Here is a 17,208-nt window from a genome sequence, read left to right on the forward strand (position 1 = left end):
CTACAGGGGGCTGGGGGCTCCACTCACATGGTGGGAGAGCACAGGGTGGTTGCCTGCTTTGGGAACGGGCTCTGGGGTGCAGACCGCGGAGGGAGAGGGCCGGCAACCCAGCGTCCCACACCCACTTCCCTCAGGCAGCAGCCCTAGGGCCCCCCGGTGAGGCCAGGGGAAGGGCTGGGCCCTATGGTCCCACCACGCAGCACCTGTCCCGTACCCTCAGGGCTGTGTGCACTTAGGGGAGGACAAACCTTGAGCCCTGAGGAGAGGAGGCGGTTCATGAGGCCCCCTAGGCCCTGCCCAGCCTCCCCTCCAACCTCTCTCTGGCTCCTTAAGCTGCCTGGCCCTGCTGCTCGCTCCTGAACAGAGCCTGGAGGCAGGGCCCAGTGAGCTGCCCCCTGTCCCTACCCCAGGGATTCTGAGAAATTCACAGGACGTGAACACACCATAGGGGGAGGGGTTCCTGGCTGTATGATCTTGGAAGGCTTCCTGGAGGAGGAGGACTTGAGCTGAGCCTTACAGAAAGGAGGGGCGGGGAGGCAAGGGGCTGAGCAAGGGATGTGGAATGCAAGTTAGAGCAGCAGGCGGGATGTGTGTGACCAGGGCAACAGGACTTGGGGTCCCCACACACAGCAAGGGAGTGTGATGGCACAGCCATGCTGGGGAGGGCTTGAGCCTTTGCCAGCTTGCAGGTGTGGGCATGGGCGTGTGGGAGCCTCCTGCTCTCCTGGGGCTCAGTGGATGGCATCCCCCCCAAGCCCCCTCCACTCAGCAACCACGCCCCCCTCAGCCTCTCCTCAGCTGTCTCTCCAGCACTCTTTGGAAAATGGGGTACTGACTCAGAACTGTCCTCGGCATCCCCCAGCCATGCCAGGCCCTCTGGTGGCCCTCCCCAAGGAGCTCGGCGGGAGCACCACCTCCCCCAGGACACCTGGGACCCCCTGAGTGCACCCCACCTCCGCCCCCATCAGCTGCGCCTCCGGGACTCAGGCAGTTCCTGCCCCAGCACAGAAGCCCACTGCAGGGCCCCTCACGGGCAGGACCCAATTCCCTGGGGGCACCGGGAGTGTCCACCCACCCCACCCCAGCCCAGGCGCCTCGCAGCCCTTCCCACCCTCAGGTCTGGGCAGCAAAAGCTGCTGAGCCAGCTGGGGCAAACCTGGGGGGCAGTCCACTCCCCCCGCAGCCCCCAGTCCAGCGGCCTGTCCTCAGCTTTCCCCCAGGCCTTCCCTCCTCCCTGGGGGGCTGCTGGATGACAGGAGGCGCCTCCCCCAGGAAGGACACACGCTACAGGACAGAAAGCTGCACTAAGTCGGCTCTTAGGAGGGTGACATCCATCCTGCAGTCATCGCTCTAAAGACGAGTCCTGCCCCAAGGGCACACGCTGGGCCAGGAGCGCGTGGAAGATGTTCCTGGACTGTGCCGGCCGCGGCGGGTGAGGGATGAGCACATCCTTGTCCACGCCCTCGGACACCAGCTGCGACACGACCTGCGTGATGTCCTGCAGGCGACCGCGGGGTCAGGGCCCGCAGTCAGTGGGGGTGGGAGGCCGCTGGGGCCGGGCCCCCCCCCGCCACCCCCACCCCCCTGCACAATCCCCCCCTCACCCCCGCCCCGCCACCTTGCACCTGCATCCCATCTTGTACCCCCTACCCCACCCCTGCCCCGCCACCCTGCACCTGCATCCCACCTTGTACCCCCTACCCCACCCCCACCCCGCCACCCTGCACCTGCGTCCCACCTTGTACCCCCTACCCCACCCCCGCCCCGCCACCCTGCACCTATGCCCCATGCCTGGCTCTACACCCTTGCCCCACCCCACGCTCTGCCACGCACCCTGGGGTTGGGGGAGCCCATGCTCAGGCCCCCCAGCACAGCCAGCCGCCGCCGGTCATCAATGCTCAAGCTCCAGTGGCGGCTCGGGCGCCCGCGCCCCGGGGGTTCACACACCTGTGGACAAGGAGCCAGTCGGCGCCCACCCTCTGCCCTCTGCCCAGTACCTTCTCTCTCTCAGGGCACCCTGCCTCTCCTACCCCAGGGGATGGCTTTGCACCTGGGGCCCCCTCCCCAGCCCCCCCACCCGCAGGGCAGCAGGGCCGGGGACCTCCCTTCCCCATGAGCTTTCCAAGCACCAGCCCCCTCATCTCAACAGCTGTGCCCAGGCCGAGGAGGGGGCTTTGGTGAGGAGCAGGTCAGCTACACTATTCCCTGCCACCAGATCACCCCACTCCGCCCCAAGCCCCTGCAGTATCAGCGGACAGGTGGTGCCGTGTGCAGCGGGGGGAGGGGGAGGAATGCCGGAGGGAATGGGGGATGAAGGCGAACTACCAGCCTGGTGTCCACCCAACCTGGCAGCCGGGAGGCGCAGCTTGGGAATGGCCAAAGGAAGGGCCCAGACGCCGAGCATGGGGGGCCCATGAGCCGCCAGAGGGCAGCCCCTCCTGTGCACTTGGCTTTGTCAGCCAGACCGTGGCCACTTAGACCCAGGCGGCCAACGGAGCTGCCAGCGCCCGAGAAGAGGCTCTGCCACCACCACGGAGCCCAGTACACCGCAGGGGACGCTCAAGGGGAAGGGGCATTACTGGAAGCAGGGGAAGCCGCGAGTCACTGCTGGTATCGTAGACACATGTCGATGAACGAGATGACAACAACAGGAAAAAGGGGCCATTTAGAGAAGAAGAATGAGCTCTTAAAAACTGAAATGCATTACCAGAATAAAAATTCAGTAGGCGCTGACTGAGATGTAGATTGGCGAACGATGGTGTATACATATTATCAAATATTGTGCTGCTACCAAAAGGAACGAAGTCGTGAGGCATGCAGCAATGTGAATGGACATGTGGGACATTTGGTGAGGCAAAACAAGCCAGAAAGGAAAGAACGATCATTGTATGGTCTCCTTGAGAAAATGCTTATAAGAAAACAGGGGCCTAGATTGTAAGTTTTTACGGCAGACACATTTAGTCCAGAGTGACAATTGTTATTTCTGGATTTAGATAAGAACAAAGCTGATCAGGTCAGGATTAAGGTAATTCAGAACACAGGGGTAAGGGAGACACTGTATTTTAAAACCGCACGTACTCTTTGAAACCAAAGGAGGAAAGGTTTATTTTGTCTGGTACCTAAATTTTATGTAGCACATAATCTAACTCAACCTGTCTGGATAGCTCATTTGAACAACTGAAACACAGGAAGCCCAGAAAAAGAATGAAGGCCTTTAATCCTGTATAGCTTAATGTAATGCCTGGATATATCCGAGACTATATTAAGCAGATAACCAAAAAGTATTAGAAAAGTCCCTTGAGGGATGGGAGAAAAAATATGGAACTATTAAACTTTACCACCAGGGAAACCCCTGATACTGTGTCAAACATTAGGGACTCCCAAACCAAGAGGCCAAGCCCTTGATCGTGAGGCTTGCTCTTGTGAAGCTTATGTATGTGGCGGAGAAGCTTAGCCTACCTATAGGCATACCTAAGCGTTACTTCTGGAGCAACCTCTTTGTTGCTCAGACGTGGCCTCACTATCTCTAAATCCAACTCTGCAAATGAAATCATTTCTCTCCCCACTATGTGGGACATGACATCCAGGGGTGAAAATCTCCCTGGCGATGTGGGAGATGACTCCCAGGGATGAGTCTGGCCCTGGCACCATGGGATCAACAATTCCATCCTGACCAAAAGGGGGAGAAGAAGTGCAACTAATAAGGTATCAGTGGCTGAGAGAGTTCAAATAGTCAAGAGGCTACTCTGGAGGTCACTCTTACACAAGTTTCAGTTAGACAGTGCTACCTATGATAATTTGCCAAACCACAACCACAGCCATTCCAGCCAATCCTAAAGAACACCTAGGGCAATATATAATATTCTACAAAGGTTCCGTGCACTAGGGTAACTTTCCAGAAACCTACAGCCTCCAGATGGGTCCCTGGGCCAGATAAGCCCTGAAACCTAGAGGGCCCAGCCTCTGCAGAACATCAGATAGTTCCATCTCCCTACCCCATATCAGTGACAGCCCCTTCCAACATGAAAAAGTTAGAATGGCCATAGCCCAAATACCCCTAAAGAGTGGGATGGAAAGATTAGAGGTCATGGTGGCGTTATACAGAGAAGGTCAGGCTTAACAAACAAGTATGACTGGTGAATCATTATATTGCGATTTCTTTTAGTCTCCAGTATCTTACAGCAGCTAGAAGTAAAAACTTAAAATTGTGGAATTGTAACCCATACCAAACTCTCAAATCTGTTCTACTACTAATTGTTGGGCTATGCTTTGAAATTTATTGCTTTCTTGTATATATGTTTTTGTTTTTTTTTTTAAAAAGTTGATTGTGATGATAAAAAAAAATATTTAATTCCTCTAGCCTTCTATATTCTGGAGCAGCTAGAAGGAAAAATCTGAGAAGATTGTACGGTAGTCCATGACAAACTCTTGGATCTGTCCTGTAACTACTTGTTGAAGAGTGCTTTGAAAACTATTGCCTTTTTCTTTCTTTGCTTTGTACGTATATTATACAATTTTAAAAGCTTTTTTAAAACTGCAGTAGGCAGAGGGTGGGTTGTCCCTCCTAATTCTTGACTCCCCTTTACCCAGGGCTGCAGTGCTGGGTGCTGGCCCGTCTGCGTGACTGGAATTGGTGACAGAGTAGCAGCGCACAGACCCTCAGGGAGCTGGACCGCGGTGGACCCTTGTGTGGCCACCAGGAGAAGAGCAGGTCTCGGAAGGCAGGGCGCGCAAAGACGAAAGCTTCCAGTGTCTGTGACACAGGATCACACGACAAATACCAGCTACCCAGACATGCGAGCACAGCAAATGGGATCTCATGGGAAAGAGGATGAAACACTAAGAGGCAGAGAAAACAGGTGAGGAGGGTGCCCTGCAGAGAAGAGCGAGGGAGGGGACTGCAGGAGGGCCTGCCGGGGAGACAAGCCCACAGGCCACCTGTGCTCGGTGTGTGGTGAGGACAGACCCAGGTTTTTGGGGAAAGTTTGTTAAAGAATTAAGATTTGGTGCATAGAAAATTAAGCAAAAATTTAACCCAAAAGAGCAATAATTACCTTCTGGGAAAGAGCAAAAGTTGTGCAAGAAAGCAAAAACCCTACCGTGCCTGTGTCTCAGCTGCGGACGAGGTGCATGGAGCACTGGAAAGCGAGCTCTTTGGGCACAGGTTCAATGGAAGAGTGTGACATCACCATAGCGGGAGGATGGGAAGGGTTGGGGGTGGTGAAGTGGGAGGACGGGGGAGGGGACGAGGGACGATGTAGGGGTGTGTGGTGAGGTGGGAGTGCAGGATGGAAGTGGGCTCAATCCTTAGTTTCTGGGTAGGAAACCAATGCATAAAGTCTAAAATTGGGAAATTAAGGGCGAGCAATTTAGGAAATTATTTTAAAGTGGAAAGAACAAAAAGAGGTGAAAGGGTGAGTTTTGGGCAGTCCCCAAGTCACCTTCGAGTCAGCACCCGGGGGAGAGAGGAAGTCAAGACTGAAATGCCAGAACCTGTGCCGAAGCAGGAGACACAGCAAGTACCTGAAGAAGCCAGAAAAAAACCACCGAATAAGCTCACTGAAGGTTTCAAGATGGAATTAGGAAAGATTAAGGAATAATAAAGAAGAGTGGACAGTGATTACAAATGGGTTCTTTGAAAAACCACCAAAACAGAATTGTTTTCCCCAACTATAACAACTCCATGTATATCCACCATGATACCATGATCATTTTTGCCATGCCTTTCATGCTTAGTGCCCGTTTAATTTCTTCTTTTAGAAATTGCATGTCCGCAGACTTTTTTTTGGCATGGGCAGGCTCCAGGAATCGAACCTGGGTCTCTGGCATCCGCAGATTTTTCAGTTGCTCTGCTGAATTTTAAAAATATTTTTCTCTTTGCTTTTAAGCATCTCTTCATAGATTTTGGTGACTAAAACAGTAGAGTGGTAGAAGTATTATTTGTATTTTCTTCCAGACTTTTTCACTTAGCATTTTCTGCCTTTCCTAGACCAAACTTTAGAAACTTTGCAGTCAAAATTTGTCAGTCTTTTCCCTGTACTTTGAGTTTGGCCTAGGAAAAGCATTCCCTACTCGAAGACTCTAAGTATTTGTCTTATATAGTCTCCCCATACTTGCATGGTTTGGCGTTAAAATTTGTTATTTTCTTGTGGTTTGTGGGCAGTAGGGATCTATTTTAGTTTAAACAGCAGTGTCGTTGATGGAATGGTCTGTCTGTGTCCCCTCACTTCTTTGAGATGCCATGCTTAGCATAAATCAAATCCCCATATTTATGCAAGAGTCCACTTCTGCACTATTTTATAGATTGTGGATTTTTTCTGCCTACACAATTTTAATTGCTGGTGCTCAGAGCAAGCAAGCAAGGCCTTGTGCTCTTCAAAATTCTTGCATGGTTTCTTTTCCAAGTAAATATTTTTTTAATGCATATTTTTTCAAATTGTATTTTATTACTTCATAATAGTTTCCTTTTGCAATAAATGAAACCACACTGCACAGATTTCTGTCACTTGCTTCTTTCACTGAAGACTCCCCTGCCCCTGCATGCACCAAGCACCCACTCTTGCTAATCCAAAATCCACAGTGAATTTCGTGAAGTGACAGCAAAATCCAACCCGAACTGAAGCGAGGATGATCCCACCAGGGGGGTGGGATGTGCCCACGTCTTGCTCCACCCACATTCATGTGCAGTCAGCTGCACCTGGTAGTTTTTACCCACTCTTGACCACAGGAAGCATTTAGTCCACTTTCGCTTATTGTAACAACAGACGTATTTGTAATTGTATCTGCTCCCCTGCTGGGTGCTATCTGCCCTCTCTACTGGCTGGTGTTTCACTCTCTCCTCTCTGGCTTTTTCCTGCAGTTGAGGGGTATCGCCTCTGTCCCATGTCCCCGGCACGTCTCTTTCTGTCATTTTGGTGAGATCACGGCGTGCACTACAACTTACCCCAGCCTCAAGCTGATTAATATCTTCAGCCTCTGCTCAGACAACACCAGGAACTCTGAAGACCTTCGGCTTCTACTCCACTCACAGTGGGCACCCAGAGGACGTGAATGCTGCGTCCACCAGGGCTGCGCGGGAGGGGCGCTCTGCTGCAATTCCTACCAGGTCACCGGGCACGTCCTTCTTTTGGGCCCCTCGTTCTTATTCTATGACATATAAACAACCTCGCGTTTCCCCCTTAAGCACATTCACGTTTATAATTCAGGCTGTTGGTTGCCTTTGCAATGTTGTGCCACCATCAACTCCGTCCTTCACCAAAGCACTGCCATCGTTTCAGGTGGGGGCCCAGTCCAGTTTGAGCTTTAATTCCCACTCTCTTCCCCACCCTGTTCCCTAGAAGCCCGCACTTGAAATTGTGAGTCTGAGTTTGCTTACTCTCACTGTTTCAAATCAGTGAGATCATACAGTCTTCGTCCTTTTGTGTCTGGCTTGTTTCACCCAACACGGTGTCCTCCAGGTTCATCCCTGTTATCGCATGCATCAGGCCCGCATTCCTTTTCAGGGGTGAATAGTATTCCATCCTATGTCTATACCACATTTCGTTTATCCACTCATTGTTTGATGGACACTTGGGTTGTTTCCACCTTTCAGCAATTGTGAATAATGCTGCAATGAACATTGTGGGCAAATCTCTGTTTGAGTCCCTGCCTTCAATTCATCTTGGTAGGCCCAGCAGTGGGATTGCTGGGACGTATGGTAATTCCACACTTCGCTCTCTGAGGGTGCCTCGGACGGGGGCTGCACCATGTTACGCTCCCACCAGCAGTGACGAGCATTCCCATTTCTCTGCATCAGCTCTACCATTTGCCATTTTCCTGTTTTTTTAACAGCAGCCGTTCTGGTGGGTGTGAAATGTTTCTGTCTGTGGTTTTGATTTGCATTTTCTTAATGGCTAATGAGGTTAAGCCTCATTAAATGTGCTTTTTGGCCACCTGTATATGTTCTTTGGAAAAATATGTATCTGAGTCTCTTGCTGCTTTTTAATTGGTTTGCCTTTTTGTTGTTAGTTGTAGGATTTTCTTATATATTCTGGATTTTTTTGCATGGGCAGGCATGGGGAATTGAACCTGGGTCTCTGGCATGGCAGGCAAGAACTCTCCCTGCTGAGCCACTGTGGCCTGCCCTATATTCTGGATTTTAAACCATTATCAGATAGGTGGTTAACAAACATTTTCTTCCATTCTGTAGGTTGTCTTTTTACTTTCATGATGAAGTTTTTTGATGCACAAAAATTTTTTATCTTGATGAAGTTCTACCTATTTATTTATTTCTTTTGTTGCTCAAACTTTTGGTGTAAAGTCTCAGAAACCACTGTCTAACACGAGGTCCTGAAGATGCTTTCCTGTGTATTCTTCTAGGAGTTTTACTATTTTGTTCTTTTATTTAGGTCTTTGATCCTTTTTTGAAAAAGCATTTTTATTGCGATGTATTCACATACCATACAGTCCATTGAAAGTGTACAATTAACGGCTTTTAGTAAATTCACAGAGTCGTGCATTCATCACCACATTCAATTTTAGAAAATTTTCATTACTCCAAAAAGAAAAGCTCCATACCCTTGAGCGGTCACCTCTCAATTCCTCTGTCCTTTCCTAGCTCTACATAACACTAATCTAATTCTGTCTCTAAGATTCACTTATAATTACATTTTACATAAATGGAATCATACAATATGCTGTACTTTGTGTCTAGTTTCTTTCGCTTAGCATAATATTTTCTTATTTTTTTTATATTACAGAAGTTGTAGATTTACATAAAAGTCATGTAAAAAAATACAACATTCCTGTATTCCCCCCTATTGTTGACACTTTGCAATGGTGTTGTACCTTTGATGCAACTGAAAGAATATTAAGATATTACAGTTAACTCTAGTCCATAGTTTGCATTAGGGGAATTCTTTTCCATATGCTACCCCATTAATAACACCTTGTAATAGTGACATTCATTTTTATAATTCATGAAAAAATGTTCTTATATTTGTACTGTTAACCACAGGCATCAACCACCACAGGGTTCACTGTGTTTTATGTTTTACCTTCTAACTTTCCTTTAGTGGCATACATGATCCTAAACTTCCCCTTTCCAGCATGCTTGCACACATAATTCAGTGCTGTTGAGCACACTCACAATAATGTGCAACCATCACCTCTATCCATTTCCAAACACTTAAATCAACCTAATTAGAAATTCTGCAAAAATGAAGCTTCAGGTCCCCATTCTCTAGCCTCATTCTAGCTCCTGGAAACCTATATTGTAGATTCTAACTCCATGAATTTGCTCATTCTAATTAGTTCTTACCAGTTAAATCATCCAGTATCTGTCCTTTCGTGTCTGACTTATTGCACTCAACATAGCGTCCTCAAGGTTCTTCCATGTTGTCACAAGAACTTCATTCCTTCTTATAGCTGAATGATATTCCAGCGTGCACAGAGACCACATTTTGTTTATCCATTCGGCAGCCGATGGGCACTTCGGTCGTTTCCATCTTTTGGCGATTGCAAACGATGCTGCTGCGCACTGCAGATGTCTGTTCACGTCCCTGCTTTCAGATCTTCCAGGTACATCCCGGGTAGTGGGACTGCCGGGTCGTGGGGTCACTGTACTCAGCCCCCCGAGGACCCTCCAGAGCATCCTTCCCAGCGGCGGTGCCGCGTTCCAGCCAACCGGCAGTGAAGGAGCGCTCCCACTTTTCCACATCCAACCACACGGTACCCGCTTGCAATTATTCAGTTTTTTGATGCACAAAAGTTTTAAATTATTCATTACATCTTCTAGTGTTCTTCATGTTATTATTGACCAATAATAGTTTATTTCTAAGGACTTTTTAGTTTCTGTTCCTAACACAAATAGGACCCTTTTCTCATTACATTTCCTGGTTGGCTATTTTTAGTTTAGTGAAAAACTATGAATTTTGGAATGGTGAGCCCATATCAACCTTCCTCCTTTCTCAGGACGTATGGGGTATTCAATTGGTTGCATGGCTTTTTCAGGCAGACAACATATTAGCTCCAAATAGTGCCCTCTGCGTCGCTTCCTTTCAGATATTTATGCCTCCTGTCTCTTCTGTGACTTGTGCAGCACAGCGCTGAGTTGTCGTGACGACCGTGTGCCCATGGCTGCTTCTGGCACAGCTCTGGGGCACGCCGCGGGCTCTGCAATGTCTCCAGCCTCATCACAGACCTATCGGGATTTCTGTGGGTTTTTACAATTCTTATTGTGGTATCAGGCACAACAAGAACCTCTAGGTTTTGATTTTATTTAAAGTCACAGTTCCCGTCTGTATGACTAGATTAGAAGAAATACGAGGCCCATGAGCTGCCGGAAGATGCAAGAGCCATCTGGGGTCTCGCCTCCGGGAGATGAAGACCCCCAAGCCACCCGCTTCTGCTCCACCTCCACGGCACAGCACAACACGGTCTGAGCCGCTGGCCTGGGGCCGGACTCCCGCGCCACTGCGGCTGCCGCCCCCCACGAGCCTTTCTCCTAGTTGCGGGGCACTGCCGTGTGCTCACAGCCAGGCCGCTTCACAGCATTAGCCATCGCTGCTGGACCCGAGGTGCTTCAGACTGGGGGCCTGGTGGCCAGCACCGAAGGGTCACCAACAAGACTCTCAACAAGATTCGCGGCATTGCAGTTTTCGTGGCAGGTGAGCCGGGCTGGCTCTGAGGTCCGGGGGCTAAGGTCTGATTCTCCTGGGGAGCCAGGTCCAAGCGCTTTGGTTGGGACACGATCCGCATTATTTTTGTTTTTAAGGAAACACAGTGGAGTTAACAAAATAATTTTTCAATGCCTGTTGAGATATTCACGTGCTTGTCCTCCCTTTGTTAATACAGAGAGCTTTATCACTCAACGTCCTCAGTCCTTTATCTTGGGATACAACTTTCTTTGTCATTCACTTATTTGATATTTATTGAGTGCCGACCATGGGTCAGAGCTCTGCAGGACGACTCTCTGGTCTCCTGGAGGGCCGGGCATGCGTGTGTGTGCATACCTGCGTCTGTGCATGTATGTGTGTGTGCATACCTGCGTCTGTGCACGTATGTGTGTGTGCATACCTGCGTCTGTGCATGTATGTGTGTGTGCATACCTGCGTCTGTGCATGTATGTGTATGTGCGTACACCGTTGAGCTCATGAAGTTCAGTCTTTTATAAGCTGCTTGATTAATTTTACTACTATTTCAGTACCCTTCGATCTATGCCCACGGTTAGCCTAGCTATCCTTTCCTTTCCTTTCTTTTTCCTTCTTCTCTTCCTCTGGGCCCTGCTCAGCGCCATGCCAGTTCTGTGGAAGGAGGTATGTCAACACTTTGCACATCTCAGTAGGGACAGTGTAGTTTAGCATGGTTTGGGAGTGTCCACTGGTAAATTCATCTGGGCTCCCATCTCTTTAAGGGTAGAGATATTGGACAATTCTTCAGCTGTTATCGGTCTCTGCAGGTTTTAATATTAAATTTTGGTAACAGAAATTCAGATAGTCACTTTTCAGGCCCTTTCCTTATTCTTGATGTTCGAAACTTCACAGAGAAATGCTGTTGGGGACTGAATCATATCCTCAGAAAAGACACATTCCCGTCTGGCTTTGGCGTTGCTGTGGGAGTGGGCACGTTTGCAGGCAGGACCTCTGGGGCTGCCCCTGGGGTGGAAGCGTGGACTCCCTGGAGGCCACACCAATCAGGGTGGGCCAAGTCTGCGCCGGAGCCCTGAGGAGAGCTGGGCAGAGGCAAGGAGCAGCAGTGGAACATGGCGTGGAAAGGGGCGTGCCAGGAGCCCCAAGGACGGGCAGCCAGACCCAGGACGCTGCAGCCCCCTGGAGTGCGCAGCCTCGCGAGACTGACTTTGGACGTGCAGCCAGTAAGAGACAGTAGCTTCTCACTGGCGATGCCCAATGTGGGGCTCTGTCACAGCGGCACCAGCCAAGGCCAACGCCCTTTCCACTTGTGCTCGGGCTCTGCCCAGGCCCTCCTCTTCTCTCTGGTAATGCCCTGCCTGCTGTTTTGCTCCTCACACTTTAGCTAGATGTTGATGCTTCTGGGGTGGTCCTCTATTTTTCCTATCTTCTCTTGCCTACTTCCCATTGCTTTGTCTCTCTGCTTGGCTTTCCAGAAGATACCCTTAACTTTATATTCCAACCCTCTACTGAACATTTTAATTCTGCTCTTTTATTTACTTTTTTATTAAGAGCTCTTTTTTTTTTTTCTTAAAGTTCCTTTTTGCAAAAGAGTAGGACCCTTGTTTTGTGAATGGAATTTCTCTTTCTTTCCTGCGGGCGCTGGATCTGGTATCTGGGAGCCCTGGTGCCCTTGCCTTACCTCTTCCCTCTGCGTTTCAGGGCCTCTGTTCCCTGGAGGTGGGAGAGCCAGCACGTGCTGGGCGCTCTGGAGGGGGCAGCTCTGGGGGGCTCCTCAGCGAGACCTGCCGGGGTCATCTTTGGGGACTGATTCCAGTGTCCACAGGTTCCACGGCAGGTGACCAGAGAAGGGACTCCCCAGCGGCCAGCTCTTAGGAGCCAGGTCGAGATGGCCAGTGCTGCCCCTCCAGCACAGTCGGCGCGGCCCCCCACGCAGCCCTGGCCCTGGTCTCCCACCCGCCCCTGGCTCGGCCTCTCCAGTGGACTCCTAGTGGGGAAGGGGACAGGGACCTGAGACCTTAGCCCCTCACCCTAGCTTTCCCCTGATCCTCCTCCCACAGCCCTGCCTGCACCCCATCCGAGCCCCATGGCTGGGGTCTCTGGACCCCCTCTGCTACAACTCTGGCTGCAAGGGCCCCTTGCTTCCCTGCACAGCCCTGTCATTGTGCCCAAGGTTTCTGACCAGGGGACGCGCTTCTCAAACACCTTTAGTTAATGGTTTCGGGGAGGACCAGGGGAAGTCTGTCTGCTGACTCCCGAAAACCCTAATGCGGAGAAAAGGGAGGGCCCTGCGTGCTGAGGACCTGCCAGGGCCTCACCTGGGCGTCTTCACCACTTCCACGGGTGGAAGGGCCATCCTGGGCAGGGCCAAGGCACAGCCAGGCCCAACGTCTTAAAATTAAAGAGAGTAAAGCACACAAGGAGACAGCCAAGGGAAACATCACACACTCAGGGACGCACTACTGGAAAAGCAGTGTCACATTCGCTTCATTGCCCCTGTCGTCGTCCCCCAGGCTGCCCCCACCGGGAGCATGTAGCCAGAAACGCTGTCATGGTGCAGGGCTGCCCTCCCCTTGCTTTCACCCCACGTGCCTTGGGACATATCACATGGTCGCTCAGGGACCTGCTGGTCCACTATAGCCACGCCCACCGGTGGGTGACTGGTCCACGGAGGACGGACAACCTCTGGGCACACTCACCACTGCGTCTGACCCATGGAGAGGCCATACCCTGTAAACCTCCCACTGCCTCCTCCGTCCTCAGTGGCTCCAAAGGGCACAGCTGGATGCCCCTACCTGCCCGGACCAGCTGCCTCCACCCTGCCCCCACCAGCCATGTGGATTAGGCGGGCTCCCCGTTAACACAGGTCCCTGTCTTCTGGCGTTGAGGGTGGAACCAGCTCCTGGTGAGAGCTAGGAGGCCATCCCAGGCCCTCCTTCCAAAGCCGTCTGTCACAGACTGCCGGGTCCAGACAAAAGCCTTTCCATCTGGATAACAAGTATATCTATGTCAGTTATGAAAGACCTGGGCACAGCTCCCAAACGGCTCCATCTCTCTCTGGGCACAGGGCTCTGTCCGTCCATGATGCAGCACTGACCATGCGTTAGGTTCCCAGCGCTGTGGACCCCCGCAGCTGAGCTTGTGCTGACCTGGCTTGAACCCTGGCGTGTGCCCCCCACAGGCAACATCGGAGTCTTGGCTTGCTCTGACTGGCCCTTCTGTCCTTGTGAGGGAGGCTGGGCACCTTTGCATCAGAGGAAGGACTTTTGAGGCCCCTTTGCCAGGACAGTTGTGCACATCTTTGGTTCTTGGAAACACTGGGCTGCCGGCCGCTGGCTGGCAGTGGGAGATGAGCCTCTGTAAGGCCGCACTGCAGTTTTACCTGGTCTGCAGTTACCTTTTACATTTGCTCATGGTGTGTGTCCCACTTCCGTAGAAGGGCTTTTTAGTTTTGTTTTTGATATGGTTTGAAAGAATCCCTCTTTCCTTTTATGGCTTCTGGGCATTGAGGCTCAGTTGGAAAGGCCATTCCTACGCCAGTTGTAAAGGAATCTGCCCAGGGCTTTCTCTAAGTTCTCTTATGGTTTCAGTTTTCTACATTTAAACTTTTTTTAATTAAAGAAGTTGTGGGTTTACAGAAAAAACATGCATAAAATACAAGGGTCCCACATGCCACCATTGTAGTAACCCCTTGCATTAGTATGGTGTGTTTGTCACAATTGACGAAAGCACATTTTTATTATGCTACTTTTAAACTTTTGATCTATTTGCAGTTTATCCTAGCATTTAAAGAGAGATTGGCCATAGCTTTCTGTTTTGAGATTTCTGGCCAGTTGTGCAGCAGCATTTATGGAAAAGTCCACCCTCTCCCCACTGCCCAGAGGTGCCCTCTTTCTCTCAGACCAGGAGTCTGTGGGCACTGGACCCACTCCTAGGTTCTCCGTCATTTCTGCTGCTCACACTGTAAGGACGGCTGGCATCCTCGTTTTCCATATGGACCCCAGACTGTGACTGAAAAGGAGAAGACGACCTTTTTTGTACTTTTGACCTTTTTGTACTTCTATGGTGATCCTGTCAATTGCTAGAAAGAACTCCCACCAGCCGTTCAGCTTTCCCATTCCACTGCTCAAGATGTTAATCTTGGGAAGGATTTCAAAGTATTCCCCCATCAGGTTTTGCATATTTCTTGAACGTACTCCTGCATTTTATCTTTTCCGTTACCAAATTTTTCACTCATTTACCCCCGAAAGCCCATTATCTCAAAGGCCGCTGAGCTGCAGCCGTCCACCTGGAGGTCATCTTCCTGAGCCATTTGGTGGCCTCGGGCCGATGGGCCCACAATGATGGTCCCGGCAGGTGGCAGGTGGCCAGCGCCACCTCCGCCCCTGTGCTTCTCTTGGCCGCTGGGTGCCGCTTTCAGGACGGAACAGCTGGTCGAGTCCTGGGGCACCTCGGGCCAATCTCCCCACCCATCCTTCTGGCACCCCCTTTCTGCCGGCAGCTCTGCTCTCAGGAGAGGCACCTTCTATAGGTGGCGGCCGCTGCAGGAAAATCACACTGAGAGGGCAACTGCAGTATGGCTGAACGCGTGGGGGTCCTCCCTGGCCCTCAGGTCCTGCGGCCGAGGCCTCGCTAAGGCCCTGTGCGGTGATTCGTGTGCCCAGTCCACATCCCCTCCTCTAGGCACACCTCGCTCCCCAAGGCCTCCATGGACTGGCTCCCCCCATCCCGACCAACTCCAGCCCCCGAGGCTGATACCCTTTCCTGCCTGTGTGGTGCATGGGTGGCTGCGGGGACCCGCTGTAGACAAGCAGAGGGGCCAAGGCTGGGAGCCCAGAGGACGGTGGGGCCAGGCGGACCCAGGGAACAGGCATGCACGGGCAAGGTAGGAGACCATGGGTTGCTGCCCTGAGCCACCAGAGTGTGTGTGTGCATGGACAGGGAGCCCACAGTCCTCCTGCCACCTGCCTTGCCCCTTGGCCCTCCACTCGTCCTTCAGGAGGATGGGGGTCACTCACTGTCCCCCCTCCCCTCCCTGCACCCTTCCTCAGGACAGGGTGGCCACCCAGAGGGCGGTGAGGGTGGAGGCAGGAGCAGCCCCAAGGGCCCAGCAGCCCTGGGCAGACCTACTGGGTACAGGTCAGCCCTGTCCCTTGCCACATCTGCCCAGTCGCCCCTCACCAAAGCTAGCTCCTGGGGGTCTCAGAGAGAAGCCGTGGGACAGGATGAGCACGGGAACGGGCGCAGTGGCTGGGGCTGCCCTCGCTTACCCAGTCCTGAGTCTGTGGCTGCTGCTGACCACTGCTGTGGGCGCCGGGCTGGCCCACTTGGTGAGAGGGGTGCCTGAACTCTGGGGAGAGCCGCAGCTCCACCTTGGTTTCCGTGGAGCCCTGGCAGGGGGAGCTCCTGCCGTCCATCTCTGCCAAGCAGCTGCCTGGCTGCACTCTGCAGGAAGGACAAGCTGGGTGGGACAAGGTCCCCAAGGCCACCACACCCTACAATTCCTGGGCCCCTCGGGCAGAATGCACAGGGTCAGGCTCCCATTGGAACCAACTGTGAGCCACTGGCCAGGGGAGCCCGGAATCAGCCCTCTGTCCCAGCAGGGTGATCCGGGCACCCAGGTCCTGCCGCCATTTCATTCCACATCAGCTTAGCACCCCAAACCACAGCAGCTTCCTTTGCAGGCAGCCTCCTGTCCCATGACTGCTGGCCCCCTGAGGTGCCTGGTCAGCCTGCAGTGCCCTGTAGAACTCCCTCCCTGCGGCTCCTTGCCCTTGCCTGGAGTTCCCCTCAGCCCACGCAACAGGGTAGAGAAGATGGGGGGCACAAGCAGTTGCCCCTAGCACCCTTGAGCCCCTTCCTTGGCCCTGGGCTCCTGTGGCCTCGAACGTTTACCTCGCCAAAGCCCAGACCATACCCCAAAGCCTGGCCTGACCCCCAACTCCTAATGTGAAGAGTGGACCTACCTCCCACCCCTCCCCAGAGGGTCTGCGATGAGGGAGTGGGGTGGGGTGGGGCTCTCAGCTGAGAGAGGACGCAGAGGGCATGGAGGGCAGCGGGGGTGCTTGGAAAAGGAGATGCTCGATCGGGGGAGCGCTGGGGGCCCCTCTGGGTCTGGAGGGAAGCAGAGAGGGGAGGGGGCCCCACTGAGGTCCGGGGTGGGAAGCAAGGAGGCGAGGGGTGGGGGATTTAAGGAATGGGGCTCAAAAGGGAGAGGCGTGGGAGCTCAAGGGGGCAAGGAGTGGGGAGGTCAAGGGGTGGGGGTCAAATGGGCGAGGCGAGGGGGGAATCATTGCTGTGTGCGGAGTCCCGAGGGGGTGGGGCCAAGCCCCCGGAAGGGCCTCTCGGACAAGCCCCGCCCCCGTACTTCCGGCCCGCTCTACGCCTGCGCTCTGAGTGCTGCCCGCGTCTCCTACGGCCTTGCGCGCCTCCTCCCCGGCCGCTGGGCTTCCGCGTGCCTGCCTCTGGCGCAGCCCTCGGCGGGTCTCCGCGCTGCCTACCCTCCGGGGTCCTTCAAAAGGCAGATCTGAACTTGGGGTCCCCACTAACGCGCCCCCCTCCACGCAGCGCTCTCGGGTCC

At 52.7% G+C, this 17,208-nt stretch overlaps 1 protein-coding gene across 1 annotated transcript; it reads right to left on the reverse strand.

Moving 5' to 3' along the window:
- Positions 1-1,172: 1,172 nt before the first annotated feature.
- On the reverse strand, positions 1,173-16,960 carry TEX22 (testis expressed 22). Its single transcript, XM_077126667.1, has 4 exons — positions 16,595-16,960; positions 15,899-16,073; positions 1,834-1,947; positions 1,173-1,498 (listed from the first exon to the last, which is right to left on the reverse strand). Exons 2-4 carry the CDS (start codon positions 16,043-16,045, stop codon positions 1,343-1,345), a joined length of 417 nt encoding a protein of 138 aa, XP_076982782.1. The 5' UTR covers positions 16,046-16,073; positions 16,595-16,960; the 3' UTR covers positions 1,173-1,342.
- Between the last annotated feature and the right edge of the window lie 248 nt (positions 16,961-17,208).

Source organism: Tamandua tetradactyla, chromosome 14, assembly GCF_023851605.1.
Source record: "Tamandua tetradactyla isolate mTamTet1 chromosome 14, mTamTet1.pri, whole genome shotgun sequence".
In the NCBI taxonomy this organism is placed as follows: Eukaryota; Metazoa; Chordata; class Mammalia; order Pilosa; family Myrmecophagidae; genus Tamandua; species Tamandua tetradactyla.